Below are 18,406 nucleotides of genomic sequence, written 5' to 3' on the forward strand. Positions count from 1 at the left end.
AACTCAACTTAAGCGCAGGTAGGTGTCATAATGTTAGGTGCTTTCCGCACCCAAACTCTGCCCCCTTTTAGTGTAGATGCCAAACCGATTTCTGTGCAGAACTTCAACAATTAATCGTTTTTAATTGTGCTTTCAATTACTATGCAAATTTTTTTTAAAAATTGAGTTCCGCGTAGAATTCGGCTAGACACCGCCAATTAAGCTTAGGTGCCATTTATCGACTCAGGACCTTAGCGCCTCTTATTCGGAAGGTAATAAACGGTTGACTGTATTAGCCAGTTAGCGCACAGTAGCTGTAATGCACAAGCTGGCTAGCACTTCTATGGCTGTTCTCTGCCTATGCTACACTCCCAACAGAAAAATTCAGGAACAAGTCCATAGTCTGTTATTGAGAAAGACATGGGGGAAGCCACTGCTTGAGAACGGGCTACTGGGATTGATGGACCATTGGTTTGACCCAGTAAGGCTATTCTTATATTCTTAAATGATTTAATGCACAAAAATATGCAAACTACTGCAAACCCCCTTAACCTGATTGTGTGGTAGCCTGTTTCTGTGTGTTAATCACATGTTAAGTACTTAATGTCCTTTAGCAGAAGGGGTTCTAAATTTGTTAACTGTTTCTCCCTAATGATTGCAATGATATGCAACAAGAGTGTAAAACAGGAATTAAATATAAAACTTAACATCTAGCTTAGGGCTGGGCAACGACGGTCCTAGGCGGACTCAATCTGGTCAGATTTTCACAATGGAAATGCATGAGATTTATTTGCATGTCACTGTTTTCCTTGTATGCAACAAATAAACTTTGTATGACTGCGTTCTTTTCTATATTTTTATGGAGTTTCTCTCCTTTTTAAATTAGTGATTATAAACCACTAGTGTTTAAGCCTGTTACATTAACAGGTGCTAGAATATATGTCTGTCTGTCTTTCTTTCTGTGTCTCTCCCTTCCACTGTCTCTTTCTTCCTTTCTTTCTGTCTCTTCCTCCCACTGTCTATCTTTCTATCTCTCTCCCTCCTGCTGTTTGTCTTTCTTTCTGTCTGTCTCTCTCCCTGGCCCAATTTGTCTGTCTGTCTTTCTCTCTCTCTCTGGCCCCCCCTGTCTGCCTGTTTTTCTTTCTGTCTCTCTCCCTGCCTAATGTCTTTCTGTGTGTCTGTCTTTCGTTCTCATACGCCGCCTGCCTGTCTTTCTGTCTCTCTCTATGGCCCCCTTCTGTCTCCCCCCCCAAAGCAAACCAAGATTGCTCCCTGACCCCCTTTCCCCCCCACTTCCCTGTGAAGCAGTAGCATTTCCCCCTCCCTTCCCTGTGTAGCAGCAGCATTCTCCCCCCATCCCCACCCCCCGTTCCCTGTGCAGCAGGGTAGCAGCATTTCTCTTCCTCGTTGTTGGCTGGCTCCCTTGCCGAAATTATTTTTGAGTTCAAAGCCGCCGCCGCGGCTCCTCTCACGATCCGCGCCTGCATTGGAAGCCTTCTCTCTGACGTGACATCAGGGAGGCTTCCGACGCAGGTGCAGCTCGTGAGAGGAGCCGCGGCGGTTTTATTATAGAGGATTGTGATCCCTTTATAAGAAATAGTGGTATATCAAGAAACAAACATATTAACTGTGGGAAATTCTGAAAAACCAAATGGGTTTTAGCCCTCGAGGACCATGGCTGCTCATTCCTGATCCAGCTAATGCACTATAACCAAACCTAAATTTTTTAAAAAAGTATTTCAGGACATCTTTCCTTAAAAACATACCATAAGCAAAGCACACATATTAAGTCCCCACTAGGGATTTATTTCAGCATGAAATGGGAAAATTAATGTTCATGGCCAGTTCTAGAACTGACAACAAATAATTCACACATAAGTTTATTCAAGTTTTGGCAATTCCTGAGTGGGATTAATTACTTTAGTTTTAATGTGAAACTCTTTCTATTCTAATACTACCAGCAGCTTGCCTTCTCAGTTTCCTTCGGGGCAACAAACACTACAGTTTAACCTCCTAAACAGGATATACACATTCCCATCTTAAAGTGAATTGAAGGTTGAGTGATTGAAGTGTCACCTTGAGTCTTTTGGATCAATTCACTTGTCTGACGTGGCTCAGAAAGTCATTCTAACTGCAAAGTAATAAGGGGAAAAGAGTATACTTACCAAGACGACCCCTTTCATCATGTCAGGAACTGTCATTGGAATAAAGCCCTAGGGAGTATGGGACAGAAGGGAGAGAATTTCATTATTATCTGAGCGCAGTAGTAACATCTAATTAAAGCTCCTCTAAAGCCTCTGTATCTTCTGCTCCAGTCACGTACTCACAGGATACATGACCCTCCACCCCACCCATGATGTCCTCCGTTTTCCCCAGACTTCTGTTTCTGTACTGGCCATCTGCAGATTATATGTATGCAAATGCTGCGCCATTCGCTTTTTGGATTGCTGGAAACTGAGAACACTGAAGCATGCCAGACTTTATTCGGAACAGTTATTCCACAAGCCTCTGGGAAGAGGCAAGTATCGTGGGCAGGGTAAGACAAACAACCTGGGGATAAAAGGCAAGAGAAGGAAACTCTCAGGCATGATAAAGAGGATGGAACTCCTCTCATATGAGGAAAAACTAAAAAGGTTAAGGCTCTTCAGCTTGGAAAAGAGAAGGCTGAGGGGAGATATGATTGAAGTTTACAAAATCCTAAGTGGAATAGAACGGGTATAAGTGGATCGAGTTTTCACTCCATCAAAAATTACAAAAGACTAGGGGACATTCAATGAAACTGCAGGGATATATTTTTAAAACCAATAGGAGGAAATATTTGTTGCCTGAGGTTGTGGTAAAAGGGGATAGCGTAGTTGGTTTTAAGAAAGGTTTGGACAAATTCCTGGAGGAAAAGTCCATAGTCTGTTATTAAGTCATGGGGGAAGCCTCAGCTTGCCCTGGATCAGTAGCATGGAATGTTGCCACTATTTGGGGTTCTAGAATCTTGCTATTCTTTGGGATTCTGTATGGAATGTTGCTAATCTTTGGGTTTTGGCCAGGTACTAGTGACCTGGATTGGCCACTGTGAGAATGGGCTACTGGGCTTGATGGACCACTTTCTGACCAAGTAAGGCTATTCTTATGTTCTTATCTGAGCAGGGAGAGGTGAGAAACCCAGGAGAAAGAGACAGGCATCCCCGGTGGAGCAGAGGAAACAAATTAGCAATGTTTTCAAAACCATACATTGTGCAAGGAGCATCTCAGGAAAGGAGAGCATGGGAGGTATCCTGAGAGAAGGAACAAGCGCCTTGAACAGAGATAGGTACCCCAGGCAGGTAACCATAGCTACAAAAGGGACAAACGTCTCCTGGTGGGAAAAGTAAGTGCTCTGCGCATGAAAAGCAACAGCTTGGCAAAATGTCGTCACCTTTTTCACCAGTTTGCTGAGGGTGAACTGCACCAGGGCATATTCCAGCATTGTCCCTGCCCCTCGCAGGTAGTAGGACCTGTAGCCACACACGTGAGACAGGCGCCTGCAAAAGGAAAGCACTAGCAATTTGCACATTAATCAAGCTTGGAGCTGCGCGTTCTCTTTATAAATAACAAGTTTCTATTAAAATTTGATTCAATCGCTTATCTAGAGTACTAACCCCCCTTTTTTACTAAAACACGATAATGGTTATTAACATAGAAACATAGAAGATGACGGCAGAAAAGGGCTATAGCCCATCAAGTCTGCCCACTCTGCTTACCCACCCCCTGTCTATGCCCTAATGACCCAATTTCCTTATCTTGACCCTCGTAGGGATCCCACATGGGTATCCCATTTATTCTTAAAGTCTGGCACGCTGTCTGCCTCGATCACCTGCACTGGAAGCTTGTTCTAATGATCAACCACTCTCTCTGTGAAGAAATACTTTCTGGTGTCACCGTGAAATTTTCCGCCCCTGGGAGGAAGCTGCGCTAAATGCTCTGCGCTGCTCCAGACGCTCAAAGGAACTCTATGAGCATCAGGAGCAGCACGGCTCCCTGCGCTAATAATCACTATCATGGTTTAGTAAAAAAAAAAAAAAAAGGGGGGGGGGGGTTAAGCGAGGTACAGTTTAATTAAAATTGGGTACCATTCAAATTAAAATACTATAACAAAATTTAAAAATACAGACTAACTGGTACAAAAGAAGAGGAGGGGAAGAAATGCAATCTTTAGAGAAAAGGGAACATTTAAGGAAAGAACAATTAGGAGGGGAATGAATGAGGAGAAATACTAGTTTATAATATTCTGTCGACAGAATATTATAAACTAGTATTTTAGCCCGTTACATTAACGGGTGCTAGAATATATGTCTGTCTGTCTTTATTTCTGTCTCTCTCTCCCTCCCGCTGTCTTTCTTTCTGTCTGTCTCTGGCCCCCTTTGTCTGTCTGTGTTTCTGTGTATCTCCCTGCCCCTGTGTCTTTCTTCTTTTCTTTCTGTCTCCCTTCCTCCCGCTGTCTGTCTGTCTTTCTATCTATCTGTCTCTCTCCCTGCCTCCTATGCAGCAGCATTTCTCTCCCACCACTTCCCTGTGCAGCAGCCAAAGCAGCATTCCCTCCCCCCCATTCCCTCCCCTCCTCCGACGTCAGCGCTGACATCAGGAAGACTTCCGGTCGGCTGTGTGCGGCAGGGCAGGTAGGGAGAAGGCAATGGCGTATGAAAGAGGGGGGGGGGGGGCGGTCCGCCCTGGGGAATGTGCACAGCCGGTCAGGTCCCCCGATCGACCGACAACAGGCCCGGCTGACAAACCTCCCTGCCCTGTAGCCGCGAATCTAAATTACCTCTTACAGCAGCTTCACTACTCCAGCTGCTGTAAGAAGGTAATTTATATTCGCGGCTACAGGACAGGGAGATTTGTCCGACCGGTCCTGTTCTGTTGTCGGTCGGGTGGGGAAGCGCCACAAAGGTAAGGGGCAGGGAGGGAGAAAGGGAGGAAAGGTGGAGTGGAGAAGAAAAGACGCTTGAGGGAAATGGGTAAAACTGAGGGGGGAGAAGACCGCTGAAAGCACATGGGGAAGACAGAGGGGGGAGAAGGACGCTGAAAGCACATGGGGAAGACAGGGGGGTGGGACACTGAAAGGACATGGGGAAGACAGAGGGGGGAGAAGGACGCTGAAAAGACATGGGGAAGACAGGGGGGGAGAAGGCCGCTGAAAAGACATGGGGAAAACAGGGGGAGAGAAGGCCGCTGAAAGGACATGGGGAAGACAAAGGGGGAGAAGGACGCTGAAAGGACATGGGGAAGGCAGAGGGGGGAGAAGGATGCTGCCTGACAGGACATGGGAAGACGGGGGGGGGGGGGGGGGAGAAGGACACTGAAAGGACATGGGGAAGACAGAGGGGGAGAAGGACGCTGAAAGGACATGGGGAAGGCAGAGGGGGGAGAAGGATGCTGCCTGACAGGACATGGGGAAGATGGGGGGAGAAGGATGCTGAAAGGAAATGGGGAAGAGAGAGTGGGGAAAAAACGCTGGCAGGAAAGAAGACAGAGATGCCAGACTATGGAGGGAGCGGAGGGAAGAAGATGGGTGCCAGACCAATTTGGGAGGGGGGAGAAAGGGAGAGGCACAGTAACAGAGCAAATGGAAGACACAGAGAGAAGAGAGACAGTGGATGGAAGGAATTGAATGAGAACATGAAGAAAGCAGGCAACAAAGGTAGGAAAAAAATTCTTTTTTTTTTTTTTTTGCTTCAGGATAAAGTAGTATATTAGTTGTGTTGATAAAAATTTATAAACATTAGAGGCTCTGGTAGAAACCCGTTTACAAAGTATGTATTCTTCCCAATTAATATTTCCAAATTAATAAAGTCTTTTTGCTTATTTTTAAATGGGTTTCTACCAGAGCCTTTAATTCAAGCATAATTAAATGAAGTAACTATTTCTGTAGTTTATAGGGACGGGCGGGGACGTAGGGGATTCCTCACGGGGACGGGCGGGACTTTGGTGGGGATGGGTGGGATTTCTGTCCCCGCGCAACTCTCTAGTTCGTAGTCGGGACCGCGGGAAGGGAAGGGGGAGGCGGTAAAGGACTAAGTGAGCCGTCAGACCTCGGGAAGGGATGGGAGGGTCAGACCAGCGAAAAACCTTACCGAGTGGGGAGCCGGCAAAGGAGTGTTTTCTGCTGCCACGAGCGTAGGGTCTGTTAAGCGCGCATGCGCACTCCTGCGGCCACAGATATATGGAACACGCAGATAGGAGTGCGCATGCGCGGCTAGCGTTTTATTATATAGGATGATGATAGGCATCCTTAAATTTAAAAAAAACACTTCAAGTGCTGATTTAGAATGCTTTTTGGATGTTTTAAGTTTTTTGATTATGAGCCCTATTGTCACACTCACGCAAACACTTGTAGCTACTATGGTCTCACTTGTTTTTACCATATACACACACTCACATGAGAGTCATACTCGCATGTAGAGCGGTATTGTACTGTTTGGGTCTGCCATTCATACATTTTCTCCTACAAAGAGAAACCAGTTCCAGATTCTGTACATTTCTGATATTTAAGTAAAGAGAGGCACGGTGATTATTAATTCATGTCTGACGTGTACCAAACGCGTTATAAAAGCCATCTAATCCTTTTGTGGTGAATAAGGTTAATAGTTACTAGAGGTACTAGGAAATGAGGTTGTTTGTGTTGGAAAGAGCTCGAGGGCCAAATTCTAATAATTGAAAGAGAGAGAAAGAAGATAAAAAGGCACCCATGCATAATTCAGTAAACAAACTGTGCCTGTTAATCTCTTAAAGTCACTCCAGAATAACAGCAGGTCTGGATCCTACCAGCTCTCCCCACAGCTGGTTTTTCCCAGTGTCTGCTAATCTCCTGGCTTCTGTCAATAGCCTTAGAACTCTCTTCTAGTTTTCTCTTAAAGCCAGCTCCAGGGCCCCCTTCTCCCAGCTCCAGCCAGCTTGCCCTGCATCATTTATTGACTCCTGCCAGGTCTCTTGAACCCTCTCCTAGCTCTTCATGGACCAGCCTCCCAGTGCTAACTCTCTGGGATTCTGCAAAATACCCTGTCAGCGACCAGGTTTCCTTGCTGCTTCTTGCTCCCCTGGATTCACTTTCTCCTGGGTCATATCAGCCCAACTCAGACTGCCCAGCTCCTGTCAGCTTCTATGTCCAAAGGGGTTCTCTACTGCTTCTGGCTTCCCTGGATTTGCTTTCTCCTGGCTCATACCAGTCCAGGTCCTGTCAGCATCCACAGTTTCAGGTTCTCTGTTACTTCTAGCTTCCTTGGATTCACTTTCTCCTAGCTCATACTAGCCCAGCTCTCTGTCTCTCTAATACCACCTCATGTAAACAAAGAATCTTCAGCTGACTTAACAGCAATCCAACCTTGTGAGATTCTAATCTGGCTATCCAAGACCTTGTCTCTTGCCCTATCATGATTATAACTGCTGCTGAGAAATACTGTCCCCAGGCAGCAATATCAGGAAACAATTCTTCATGGAAAGGTTGGTAGATACCTAGAATTCTGTCCTGTGGGAGGGTGTGAAGATAGAAACAGCGATGGAATTCAAGAACATTTGGAATAAACACAGAGGAACACTTTAAAAAAAAAGAATGGAATTCAATTAAAGCAAACCTTAAATGACCTCATAACTGGAGTGAGTTTTGATAGCAACTCCAGAAGTTGGGACGTAAGATCAATGGTGGGCAAACTTCTATGGTCTTTGCCCCAAAGCGGCAGGGAGAGATGGAGATTAAGTTTTTCCAGCATTTAATCTCGAAGAAGTAGAAATTTGTGCAGAGTGGCCAGATTCAACTCTGGCCACCCTGTTGGGACAGACTGGATGGACCATGCAGGTCTTTATCTGCCAACATGTACTAGGTTAGCTCTTACCGTTGTCTTATGATATCCAAATTTTCTCCAATCTCTAGGTGCCCTCTCACTTGAAAATCAAAGGCTACATCAGAAAACACAAAGAAAGACCGTCAAAACCCTTTCCTGACAGATTAATTTTATCTTTTCCTTCACTATCCTTCCTTCTCGTGTCTCCTTCCTGTATAGAGATCTTTATAGCCAGGGCTAGCTTAACCTAAGGACCGGGTGAGGCTCTGGCACAGGGCACCAAAAGCCCAGGGCCATGACATCACTGGCCCATAAGTTAAGCTACCCTGCTGGCTTGAACACTTCTCCCCTTCCCCCTCTTCTAACGCTGCTGCCCTGGTCCGGCAGGGTGCGGTTTCATAGGTCAGCTGGTGAGAGGAGGGAGGGCAGGTGTAAGAGGAAGGAAGGGCAGCACTTTCCTCCAAGGATGCTACTGCTCGACATGGATGCTGGCCTATGAAGCCACATCCTGCCAGGACTGGGCAGTAGTGTCAAAGGAGGGAGAAGGTAACTAGCCTAGGGGCGGAGCATGGGCCGGGGCACCAAAAGCGTCAAAGGAGGGAGGAGGTAACTGGCCTAGGGGCGGAGCACGGGATGGGACATCGTAGCATCAAAGGAAGGAGTAGGTAACTGGCCTAGGCTTCAAAGGAGGGAGGAGGTCAAAGGAGGGAGGAGGTAACTGGCCAAGGGGCGGAACATGGGCCGGGGCACTGTAGGCGTCAAAGGAGGGAGGAGGTAACTGGCTGAGATGTGGAGCACAGGATGGGACACCGTAGCATCAAAGGAGGGAGGAGGGAACTGGATGGGGGGGCATGGGCACTGTATTCTCTTGAGCCAGCCCTGTTTACAGCTGACTTACCTAAAATCTCTTGCCAGTGTCCTACTGCACCAAGCAGCCCTGTTACAGACATCTCTTCTGCAGCATGCACACCTTGCGCTGACAAACTCCTCAGCCTCCTCTGATCTCTCTAGTGCTCTGAGCCCATGCCTCCCACCCCCCAAACAAGCCTCCTCCAGAGCATCCACAGCCAGCACCATTGATTTTACAAGACATTAATTCCAACCTGGTTTCTCTCCGATGACTTCCACCACTCTTGCTTGACTTTCATCACCGATTGGCTAGAAGTAAAAATTAAAATACAGGAAGTTAAAAATGTCTCAAGACAGGAAGCAACAAGCAAAAAAAACAAAAGGAATTGACCCCAAAATATCTACAAAGAAGAAAATTCAGATAAAACAAAAAAAACTCTGTGGAGTGACGATGTTCCTAAATGGACTTTATTTGAAAGTGTCAAAGTTCCAAAGGTACATTGAAATCATCCACATAAAATAATTTCATCCACATAAAAGCCTTAAAGAACCTAGTCCGCTAGGGATACAGGACCCAACACGGTCCACGTTTCGACAAAAAGTCTTCTTCAGAGGTCCCTGGGGGTCCTATAAAGGTGAATACGTGGGAAACAATTGTGTGGTGAGCCGGAAGTGAGACACTGCAAGCACCACACAATTGTTTCCCACGTATTCACCTTTATAGAAGCTTTCTATTGCAAATGCAAGCAGTGTCTCACTTCCGGCTCACCACACAATTGTTTCCCACGTATTCACCTTTATAGGACCTCTGAAGAAGACTTTTTGTCGAAACGCAGACCGTGTTGGGTCCTGTATCCCTAGCGGACTAGGTCCTTTAAGGCTTTTATGTGGATGATTTATTTTTATGTGGATGAAATTATTTTATGTGGATGATTTCAGTGTACCTTTGGAAATTTGACACTTTCAAATAAAGTCCATTTAGGAACATCGTCACTCCAGAGTTTTTTTGGTTTTCTCAAGACAGGAAGCTGCAGCTCAATCTTTATACCCCATTCCTGCTCCCTGCTATCCTACCCCTCCCACCATCTATTCCCTACACCTTCACTGAATGAAAAAAATCCTACCAATATTTCTGGAAGCTGCTTCTCTACCCCCTTCTACCACTTACTATCTGCCCACAAAAATTCAGTCAAGAGCTTCACCTCATTTAAATATGGCCCTCCCTTTTCAGGAGGGAGGCAAGCAGTTCAAAGAGTGACCCAAAACCCTCCTTCCTATGGAACATTTCTAAGGCCAGTGGTGGAAGAAATAATCAGTGGCTATATCCTGACACTAATACAAAGGCCAGTCCAGGGCCAGAAATTAATTCAAGGAGAAAACTGCACGGAAGCCTCGTGTAGTCTAGCACAACAGGCCTGGGCTCTCTGTGAGGAGTATCCCCCTTCACTGTGTCAGACTGGATTCTCTTATAGGGTAGTTGTATCTTCCTCACCACATCAGGGTGAGTCCTGTTGGGAACATCCAAGGCCTTGGAATAGTATTTCTCATCCAGCTGCATCTCCTCTTTGTACAGACCGTTCAGCTGCACACGTATCTCTTTTCCTCGACCACGAAGGGACAGAAAGCTGGGGTGCTGCAACAGGGACATCACACAGCTACATCACAAACATACTGGATATACTTGTCCCAAAATAAAGCCCCCTTATCACAATCACATACTAACACAGTAGATGGCGGCAGAAAGACTGAGTAGTCCATAAAGTCTACCTGGCTGCATCACCCTGTAAGGATATTCTGGAGGCCACATTATCAAAAAGACGTGCTGAGAGTTGGGTCGGTTCAGCGAATGGCCACCAGGATGGTCCCATATGAGGAACGGCAGGGTAAGCTGCAGCTTTACTCACTCGAGCAACGCAGAGAGAGGGGATACATGATAGAGACGTTCAAATATGTCACGGGCCGTATTGAGGTGGAAGAAGATCTCTTTTTTCTTAAAGGACCCACGGCAACAAGAGGGCATCCATTGAAAATCAGGGGAGGGAAATTTCATGGCGACACCAGAAAATATTTCTTCACCAAAAGGGCGGTTGATCGCTGGAATAATCTTCCACTACAGGTAATTGAGGCCAGCAGCGTGCCAGATTTTAAGAAAAGATGGGATTGGCATGTGGGATCTCTTCATCGAGGAAGTTAGGGGGTGGGTCATTAGTGTGGGCAGACTAGATGGGCCGTGGCCCTTTTCTGCCGTCATTTTCTATGTTTCTATGATATATCCTGGAAAGTTACCTCCACAATTTTATACATGCATCATTTCCCATCGGACCCCTGAGGAAGGCTTTGTTAGCCGAAACACGGCCCATGTCGGGTCCGTTTTACCTCACATATATATTCCATATGGACAAGTTTTATTTTGTTTGACAACGCAGGAAAGTCAAGAACACTTATCCACAGTCAGTTTTTCTTTAGATTGTGCCTTTTCCTGTGGAATATTGGGTCTTCTTGCCTTGTTTCTTACTGTTTGACTTTTCAGGATATCCACAATGGATATGCATGAGATAAATGTAAACTTATCTCATGCCTATTCATTGAGTTTATTTTGGCAATCTGAAAGGCTGGGGGTGCTCCAAGGACTACGTTAAGAACCACTGATCTAAAAAGTTACTAAAACCTATTAAGATTATTGTGTTTATTGATGTTCGATATACTGCTTTAACTAACTAATAAGACAAAGTAGTTTACATATAAAAATAAGTCAAAATAGCCACAAAAGGAAAGCTATAAAATCATAGGAAACGGCCACTCATACAGGAAAAAACAATTTCTGATCTGAGGAAGAAGGGGTTACTTTTGAAAGCTAATCATAAACTACATTAAGTTAGTCCAAGTTTCAAGTTTCAAGTTTATTGATTTTTGATATCCCGATCATAAAACAAATATCTGACCGGTTAACAATTTAAAAAAAAGAATTTAAAATAGGAGAGTAAGAACTAGTTATTGGTGTGTTGGAAAAATTAACGAAAACATATTAGACATATACTGACAAACATGACCGTGAGGAAAATTGGGAAGGAAGGAAAAAGTTACATAATATTAGAGGAAATGAGATAGAGGGAGGGGATAGAACATGAAGGACAGGGGTGCAAGGTATAAATGATATGCGCAGAAATAGATATATTTTTTCTCTTGATGTTTTCATCTTATTTCTACATATTACCTTGAAGAGTGGACTAACGACCCATCCTATTGAAAAAGGTGTAAACTAAATCCACAATCGTCTTGTCATCCATAAGAATAGCCATACTGGGTCAGAGCAATGATTCATCTTGGCCAGTATCCTGCTTCCACAGTAGCCAATCCAAGTCATAAGTGGACTAAGTGCTTGGCAGAAACCCAAAGAGTGGCAAGATTCTAGAATCTCTAAGGGTAAGCAAGATTCCATGCTAACGATCCCAGGGCAAGCAGTGGCTTCCCCTATGTCTGTCTCAATACTTGCCGTACAACAATATTTTCTGTGCCCCCACAATCTGGAACTCTCTACCTTTACACATTAGATCCGAAACCAATTTAGAGAAATTCAAAGGCGCCCTAAAATATTTTTTATTCAAAGATGCCTTTGAACTCTAGATATTCTTTATACTTAAAGATATGTAGCGATGCCGAGTACCCTTTATGTATCTGCTACTCTTTTTTCTTTCTTCTAAAAGAATCTTAGCAGCACAAACTGTGTCTTCCCCTTCTTTTTGCTTGTTCCCTATATGTTTCTTTGCTTAACTTTATTGTAGTTTCTCCCCCCCCATTCCATGTATAATCTGTCAGGTTTGTCTTCAGTTTGATGATATTTGTGTTTCAAACTATTGTACTCCTTATTTTTATCAATATAGTAGTTTCGCCTAGAATTTTGATAGGTGTGTAATCAAATTTTAAATAAACTAAGAAATTATGGACTTTTCCCCCAACAACTTGTCCAAACTTTTTTTAACACCAGCTATGTTAACCACTGTTACCACATCCTCAGGCAATATGTTCTAGAGCAGGGGTGCCCACACTTTTTGGGCTTGCGAGCTACTTTTTAAATGACCAAGTCAAAATGATCTACCAACAATAAAATAAAAAAAAAAAAAACACAAAGCACACTGTACGCATAGAAAATGTTAATCATCATTCCTATTCCAGGGTTTTTCAAAGAGGTCAAAGCAGATGACTCTATGCACTATCACCTCAGTAACAACCATACAAAAATAGACAAATATACCCCCCTCCCTTTTTACTAAACCACGATAGCAGTTTTTAGCGCAGGGAGCTGCGCTGAATGCCCAGCGCTGCTCTCGACACTCATAGGCTCCCTGCGCTAAAAACCTCTATTGCGGTTTAGTAAAAGGGGATCTTAGTGTAAAATATAGACAGCAGATATAAATTCAGACACATTTTGATCACTAAATTTAAAATAAAATCATTTTCCCTACCTTGTCTGGTGATTTCATGAGTCTCTGGTTGTACTTTCTTCTTCTGACTGTGCATACAATCTTTCTTCCCTTCTTTTAGCCTGTATGCTTCCTCTCCTTCGGACCTCATTCCTTCCCCCAACTTTTCCTTCCTCTTCCCTGACCTTTCTTTCTCTCTGCCTCCCTTTCATTTTTTTCTGTTTCTCTTCTTTCCTTCTGTCTCCCTGCCTGCCCTTTTTCTTTCTTTCTCCCTGCCCTCCCCATGCCACTGCCACTGCCATTACCATCGGGGACCAGGACCCAAACGCCACCAATAACAGGCCCCAAGCTCTCCCTGCTTCGGCCAACCAGCATTCCTCTCCCCGACGTCAATTCTGCCGTCGGGAAGAGGAAGGCTGATCAGCCCAAGATCGTGATCAACCTATTGGGGGAAATGCTGCCGGGTCCTGCCTTCGCGGAAACAGAAAGTAGGCAGGACCCAGCAGGAAGAAGAACAAATGCTTCACTAATCTGTCTCCCGCATTAGCCCGTAGTGAACGCTTGCTTCAGGGCTCTCAACATGTGCGTGCCGGCTTCCCTTCTCACCCCTGGACATAACTTCCGGTTTCAGAGGGAAGAGAAGAGAAGCCGGCACGCACACGTTAGAGCCTGGAGCATAAGTTGCTACGGGCTGAAATCTCCAAGCCGGTTTTTTTTTTTGGGGGGGGGGTTTAATGTTCAGCAGCGGCAGATGACACCTGGGCGGACCGCCCAGCTAAAAGGCCCTAGGGAGAACACTGGAGAGAAAGGCTGATCGGCCCGTAGATCAGGACGGCAACACGAGTCTATCACAGAGCCCGGGATGTGCTCCGCGATCGACTCGCGTTGCCTTCCTGAGCTACTGGTCGATCGCGATCGACGCGTTGGGCACCCCTGTTCTAGAGTTTAACTATTCTCTGAGTGAAAAAATAGTTCCCTATAACTTCAAGTGTCCCCCTAATCTTTGTAATTTTTGATTAAAAAAAAAAAAAAAAAAAATTCACTTGAACCCAATCTATACCGCTCAGGATTTTGTAGATTTCAATCATAAGAACTGCCATACTGGGACAGACCAAAGGTCCATAAAGCCCAGTAACCTGTTTCTAACAGTGGTCGGCCCTAGATCACAAGTAATAAAACGTGGACAAAAGAGAGGGAATCCAAAGTATAAAGAATCAACCAAATGAAGAAAACAACACAATGGGAATACAAAAATGTATTGACGTTAGGTGAAAGTTATATTAAAAGACCCAACACAGTCTATGTTTTGGCAGAAAGCCTGCATCAGGGGTCTTGTTTGTTATATATTATACTCTAGTCCAGTGGTTCCCAACCCTGTCCTGGAGGAACACCAGGCCAATTGGGTTTTCAGGCTAGCCCTAATGAATATGCATGAAGCAAATTTGCATGCCTATCACTTCCATCATATACAAATCTCTCTCATGCATATTCATTAGGGCTAGCCTGAAAACCCAATTGGCCTGGTGTTCCTCCAGGACAGGGTTGGGAACCACTGCTCTAGTCCTGAAGTGTGTTCACTCAGACTAGTCTATCAGTGACAGACACAAAAAAATAAAAAGAGTGGTTTCACTCAACTGTCCAAAAACACCACCTGTGCGTATCAGCGTTACTTGCAACAGGCAGGATTAAAAGGAATTTTCAAGCAAACCTCGTCAGGCTGCCTATAAATCAGGGGTGTCAAAGTCCCTCCTCGAGGGCCGCAATCCAGTCGGGTTTTCAGGATTTCCCCAATGAATATGCATGAGATCTATTTGCATGCACTGCTTTCATGGTATGCTAATAGATCTCATGCATATTCATTGGGGAAATCCTGAAAACCCGACTGGATTGCGGCCCTCGAGGAGGGACTTTGACACCCCTGCTATAAATGTAACATCTTATGAACTCCAGAAGAAAATCCCTTTAGCACGATGCAGGTACTACGGTGGCCATCAGCATTAAATCTGAGAGACTGAGATCATGCCCCATATAACCTGGCTTTACTTTAACAGCATGCACAAAAATAACTCATTTGGAGAAATTACCCCCTTACAGTTGTATGTGTGTTTTAATTATATATGTTTGCAATTGTGATCCACCATGAACTGTGGAATGAGTGATATATAAATTTTACATAATTACAATACATCAAAGCATTTCGAAAAGAAATCAAAACATTCCTATAAAAAAAACACGTCCTTACTAATCTCCTCCCTAATCGCACACGATCTCTCCCCCGTGAATAACACATCAGTCAACTCCTCAAACCTCACCTACCAAAAATATTAGATTCCCAAATAAGCATCACCCATCGCTATCCAACAATCCTATCCCTTCAAAGTAAGGTAACTTTCTTCTGTTACCCGAATATATTGTTATTCTCCACTGTATCCTGTAATTACTGAATCTTGCTAAGTAATTCTATCAAAAAAACTCCAGATATCCTCTAATTTGTAACTCTCTACCACAATATGTAAACTACTTGTTCCATTGTTATGTAATTCTCTCGGTAATGTCCAGATCTCTTCTAATTGTAATCCGCCTAGAACCGCAAGGCACAGGCGGAATAGAAATCACTAATGTAATGTAAATCATACCTGTTTGGGCTCAAAGACTGTATATTTAACTGTTGAAAAACAATTATTTTTAAACACTGCAGTTAGCATTAAAAAAAATTAAATTAAATTAAAAAAAAAATATATATATATACATATATATATATTATATGATATATTATATATATATATAAATATATATATATATATATATATATATATACATATATATATATATTATATGATATATTATATATATATATATATATATATATTGACTGCAGGGTTTAAATACTGAGCCAAACATTTTTCCAGGTATACTTTAACAATTGTTTTGCAGGTGAAGGGGAGATTTTCTTACCGTTTGGAAGTCGTTCTTACAAGTTATCTGAGGGAGAAGCAAGAAAACAAAATTAATTTTTCTGAAGAGGATGGAAGGTGAAAAATAAGCATATCATTTCAGGAAAAGTGGGATGTCCTGGGTAGATTCCAAGATCATCCACAGCCTTCTGCTGCAGTTCTTAACAGCCAACAAACAGCCTCAGCTGCTTAAGTCACTGCAGATATGCGAAAGACAAGGGGAAAGAAATGCTCAGCGTTACTTCTGTAACACCTCAGTCGAGGGCCAGGATACAGAAGCTTTGTGCTAAATGTTTAATCTTTTCCTATTTATTTATAACTCTTTATGTACTCTTCTTCTTGGCTACTGATATTGAAGACGGTTTACAAAAGGTTTTTCTACCCTGCTTCCTGGGTCTGGTGTTGCACAAGGAGTAGAGGCATATATGTTTATAGAATAGAGAGCATTTGGATGCTCCAGTCTGAAGACAGAAATAACCTAACTATATAGGAGTTTATTGTTGTTAAAATCTTAAACTCTGCACAACATCAACCAGAGATAAGCACAGTTTATAGTTAATATATATACTCAGTGTTACAGTAGTTCACAATGTCCCTCCCTTACATAAGAATAGCCTTACTGGGTCAGACCAATGGTCCATCAAGCCCAGAAGCCCATTCTCACGGTGGCCAATCCAGGTGACCAAAAGCTGTTAAGGTACCGGGGGGAGGGGGGGAGATATATGGGGATTTGAACCTGTGGAAGATGGAAGAAGTGCCTTTAACCACTGAGCTACAGGAGCTTTCTGAACTCTTTCCTTCTCTTTCAAACTCACAGCAAGACTTTTCACTTGTTCAGAAATCTGGTTTTTTTCATTTTCAAGTTTGCTTATGTCTTCTTTTATTCTAATCAGCTGCTTCCAGGTAGATACCTGTTGGGATAGAGACAGGTGAGTGAATGACAGGGAGGGGAACATCTCACCAATCCCCACATGTTCTACGTACAGCTGAAGAAGCAGCTGTCTGCAGCATGGAAATGCAGCTTTCTGCTAACACCCTAACGCTAAAAGTTGGCAAGGTCTGTAATCACAAAGGTATCCGAGAAGTTTCAAGTTTATTAGGATTTTATATACCGCCTATCAAGGTTTTTACAATCAGGTACTCAAGCATTTTCCCTCTCTGTCCCAGTGGGCTCACAATCTATCTAACGTACCTGGAGCTATGGAGGATTAAGTGATTTGCCCAGGGTCACATGTCTGGGAGTCGCCCAATTGCCTCTAAAGCCAAGGATGGGAAATTCCAATCAGGAAAGGCAAGAAGAATATAATAAATGGAAAAGCAGCATTAGCAGGACAAAGCGTGTCTGATATGACCTAGTGAGGATTAAACTGAAATAAAGGTTTAATTTCACAGTTAAAATATGTGACACCTATGTACAAACAAACACTAACTCATTCCAGGGAAATGCTGGCGAGGAGCACCACCTGCTGCACACTTTTCTCTGCAAAGGGAGGTGCTCACTCTGCCACAAGCCTTCGGTTTCTGAAAGCTAAGACTCTGCTATTGAAACAATTTACAGATAAGTCACATTACCCAGGTGATCAGGTTGAAACAAACAAAAACCTCAGAACTCCACTGGACAAAAGGGAGGTAGATTTGCATCTCAAGGAGGCAGTGCATGCAAATCCATCTCATACATATTTATTGTGGATATCCTGAAAACCTGACCTGGCTCCGGCTCTCGAGGACCGGAATTGCCTAATCCTGTCCTAGCCGCTCTCTTCCTCTTGGTTAGAGAATGACACGGTGACAAAATTCATCACCGTTCCCATACCCGCGGATAACCGTGGGAAATAATCAGTCCTTCTACACTAGCATTCTTCAAAGCAAAGCTTGGGGGTCAGTGGTTGTGCCCAATTATACTCTGATTCTTCCCTCTCTCCTTAAAGAATGACATGAAGACGGTTTCCCGCGGTTATCCGCGGGGACGGTGATGAATTTTGTCACCGTGTCATTCTCTACTCTTGGTTTCCTTCCCCATTTCCCCGCCCCCCCCCCCCCGCACGTGTCTCTCACGATTTCCTGGAGCTCCTCCCGCCGCACTCCGTGCTTTCTCCGCTCCAGGTCCAGCGCCGCTGCCTCCGTGTCCGCGCACAGTCGCTCCATATCCAGGCGCGGCCGCTCGCCGTACCCGTTCAGCACGTGTCGGTAAAGGCTGCTTCTCTCCCCGCCGCCGCTACTGCCGCTGAGCCCCCGCAGCAACCGGATACCGGGCCGCATCGCCCAGCGCGCCGCCATCGCTGCCACGCCCCCGGCCCGACGTCACACGTTGGCTACGCGGCCGCGCGCCCGGCTAGACCAATCGGAGGCCGGCACGGGGTTGACGTTGCAGTTCACCTTTGATCCGAGGGTGCTT

General features: G+C 44.4%; 1 protein-coding gene across 2 annotated transcripts in view; it reads right to left on the reverse strand.

Moving 5' to 3' along the window:
• Positions 1-18,399, reverse strand: part of SARS2 (seryl-tRNA synthetase 2, mitochondrial) — a 35,047-nt gene extending 16,648 nt beyond the window's left edge. Inside the window, exons 1-8 of one of the 2 annotated variants that reach the window (XM_033954249.1) lie at positions 18,067-18,399; positions 16,827-16,922; positions 16,013-16,039; positions 10,129-10,269; positions 8,891-8,945; positions 7,839-7,902; positions 3,389-3,494; positions 2,145-2,192 (exon numbers count right to left, since the gene is read on the reverse strand). In XM_033954249.1, coding sequence (XP_033810140.1) covers positions 2,145-2,192; positions 3,389-3,494; positions 7,839-7,902; positions 8,891-8,945; positions 10,129-10,269; positions 16,013-16,039; positions 16,827-16,922; positions 18,067-18,288 — 759 coding nt within the window. In that variant the 5' untranslated portion in view covers positions 18,289-18,399. Of the gene's footprint in view, positions 1-2,144; positions 2,193-3,388; positions 3,495-7,838; positions 7,903-8,890; positions 8,946-10,128; positions 10,270-16,012; positions 16,040-16,826; positions 16,923-17,583; positions 17,675-18,066 lie in introns of those variants that run through there. The other variant, XM_033954250.1, reaches the window with a different exon arrangement.
• Positions 18,400-18,406: the final 7 nt, after the last annotated feature.

This window comes from Geotrypetes seraphini, chromosome 8, assembly GCF_902459505.1.
Source record: "Geotrypetes seraphini chromosome 8, aGeoSer1.1, whole genome shotgun sequence".
Lineage (NCBI taxonomy): Eukaryota > Metazoa > Chordata > Amphibia > Gymnophiona > Dermophiidae > Geotrypetes > Geotrypetes seraphini.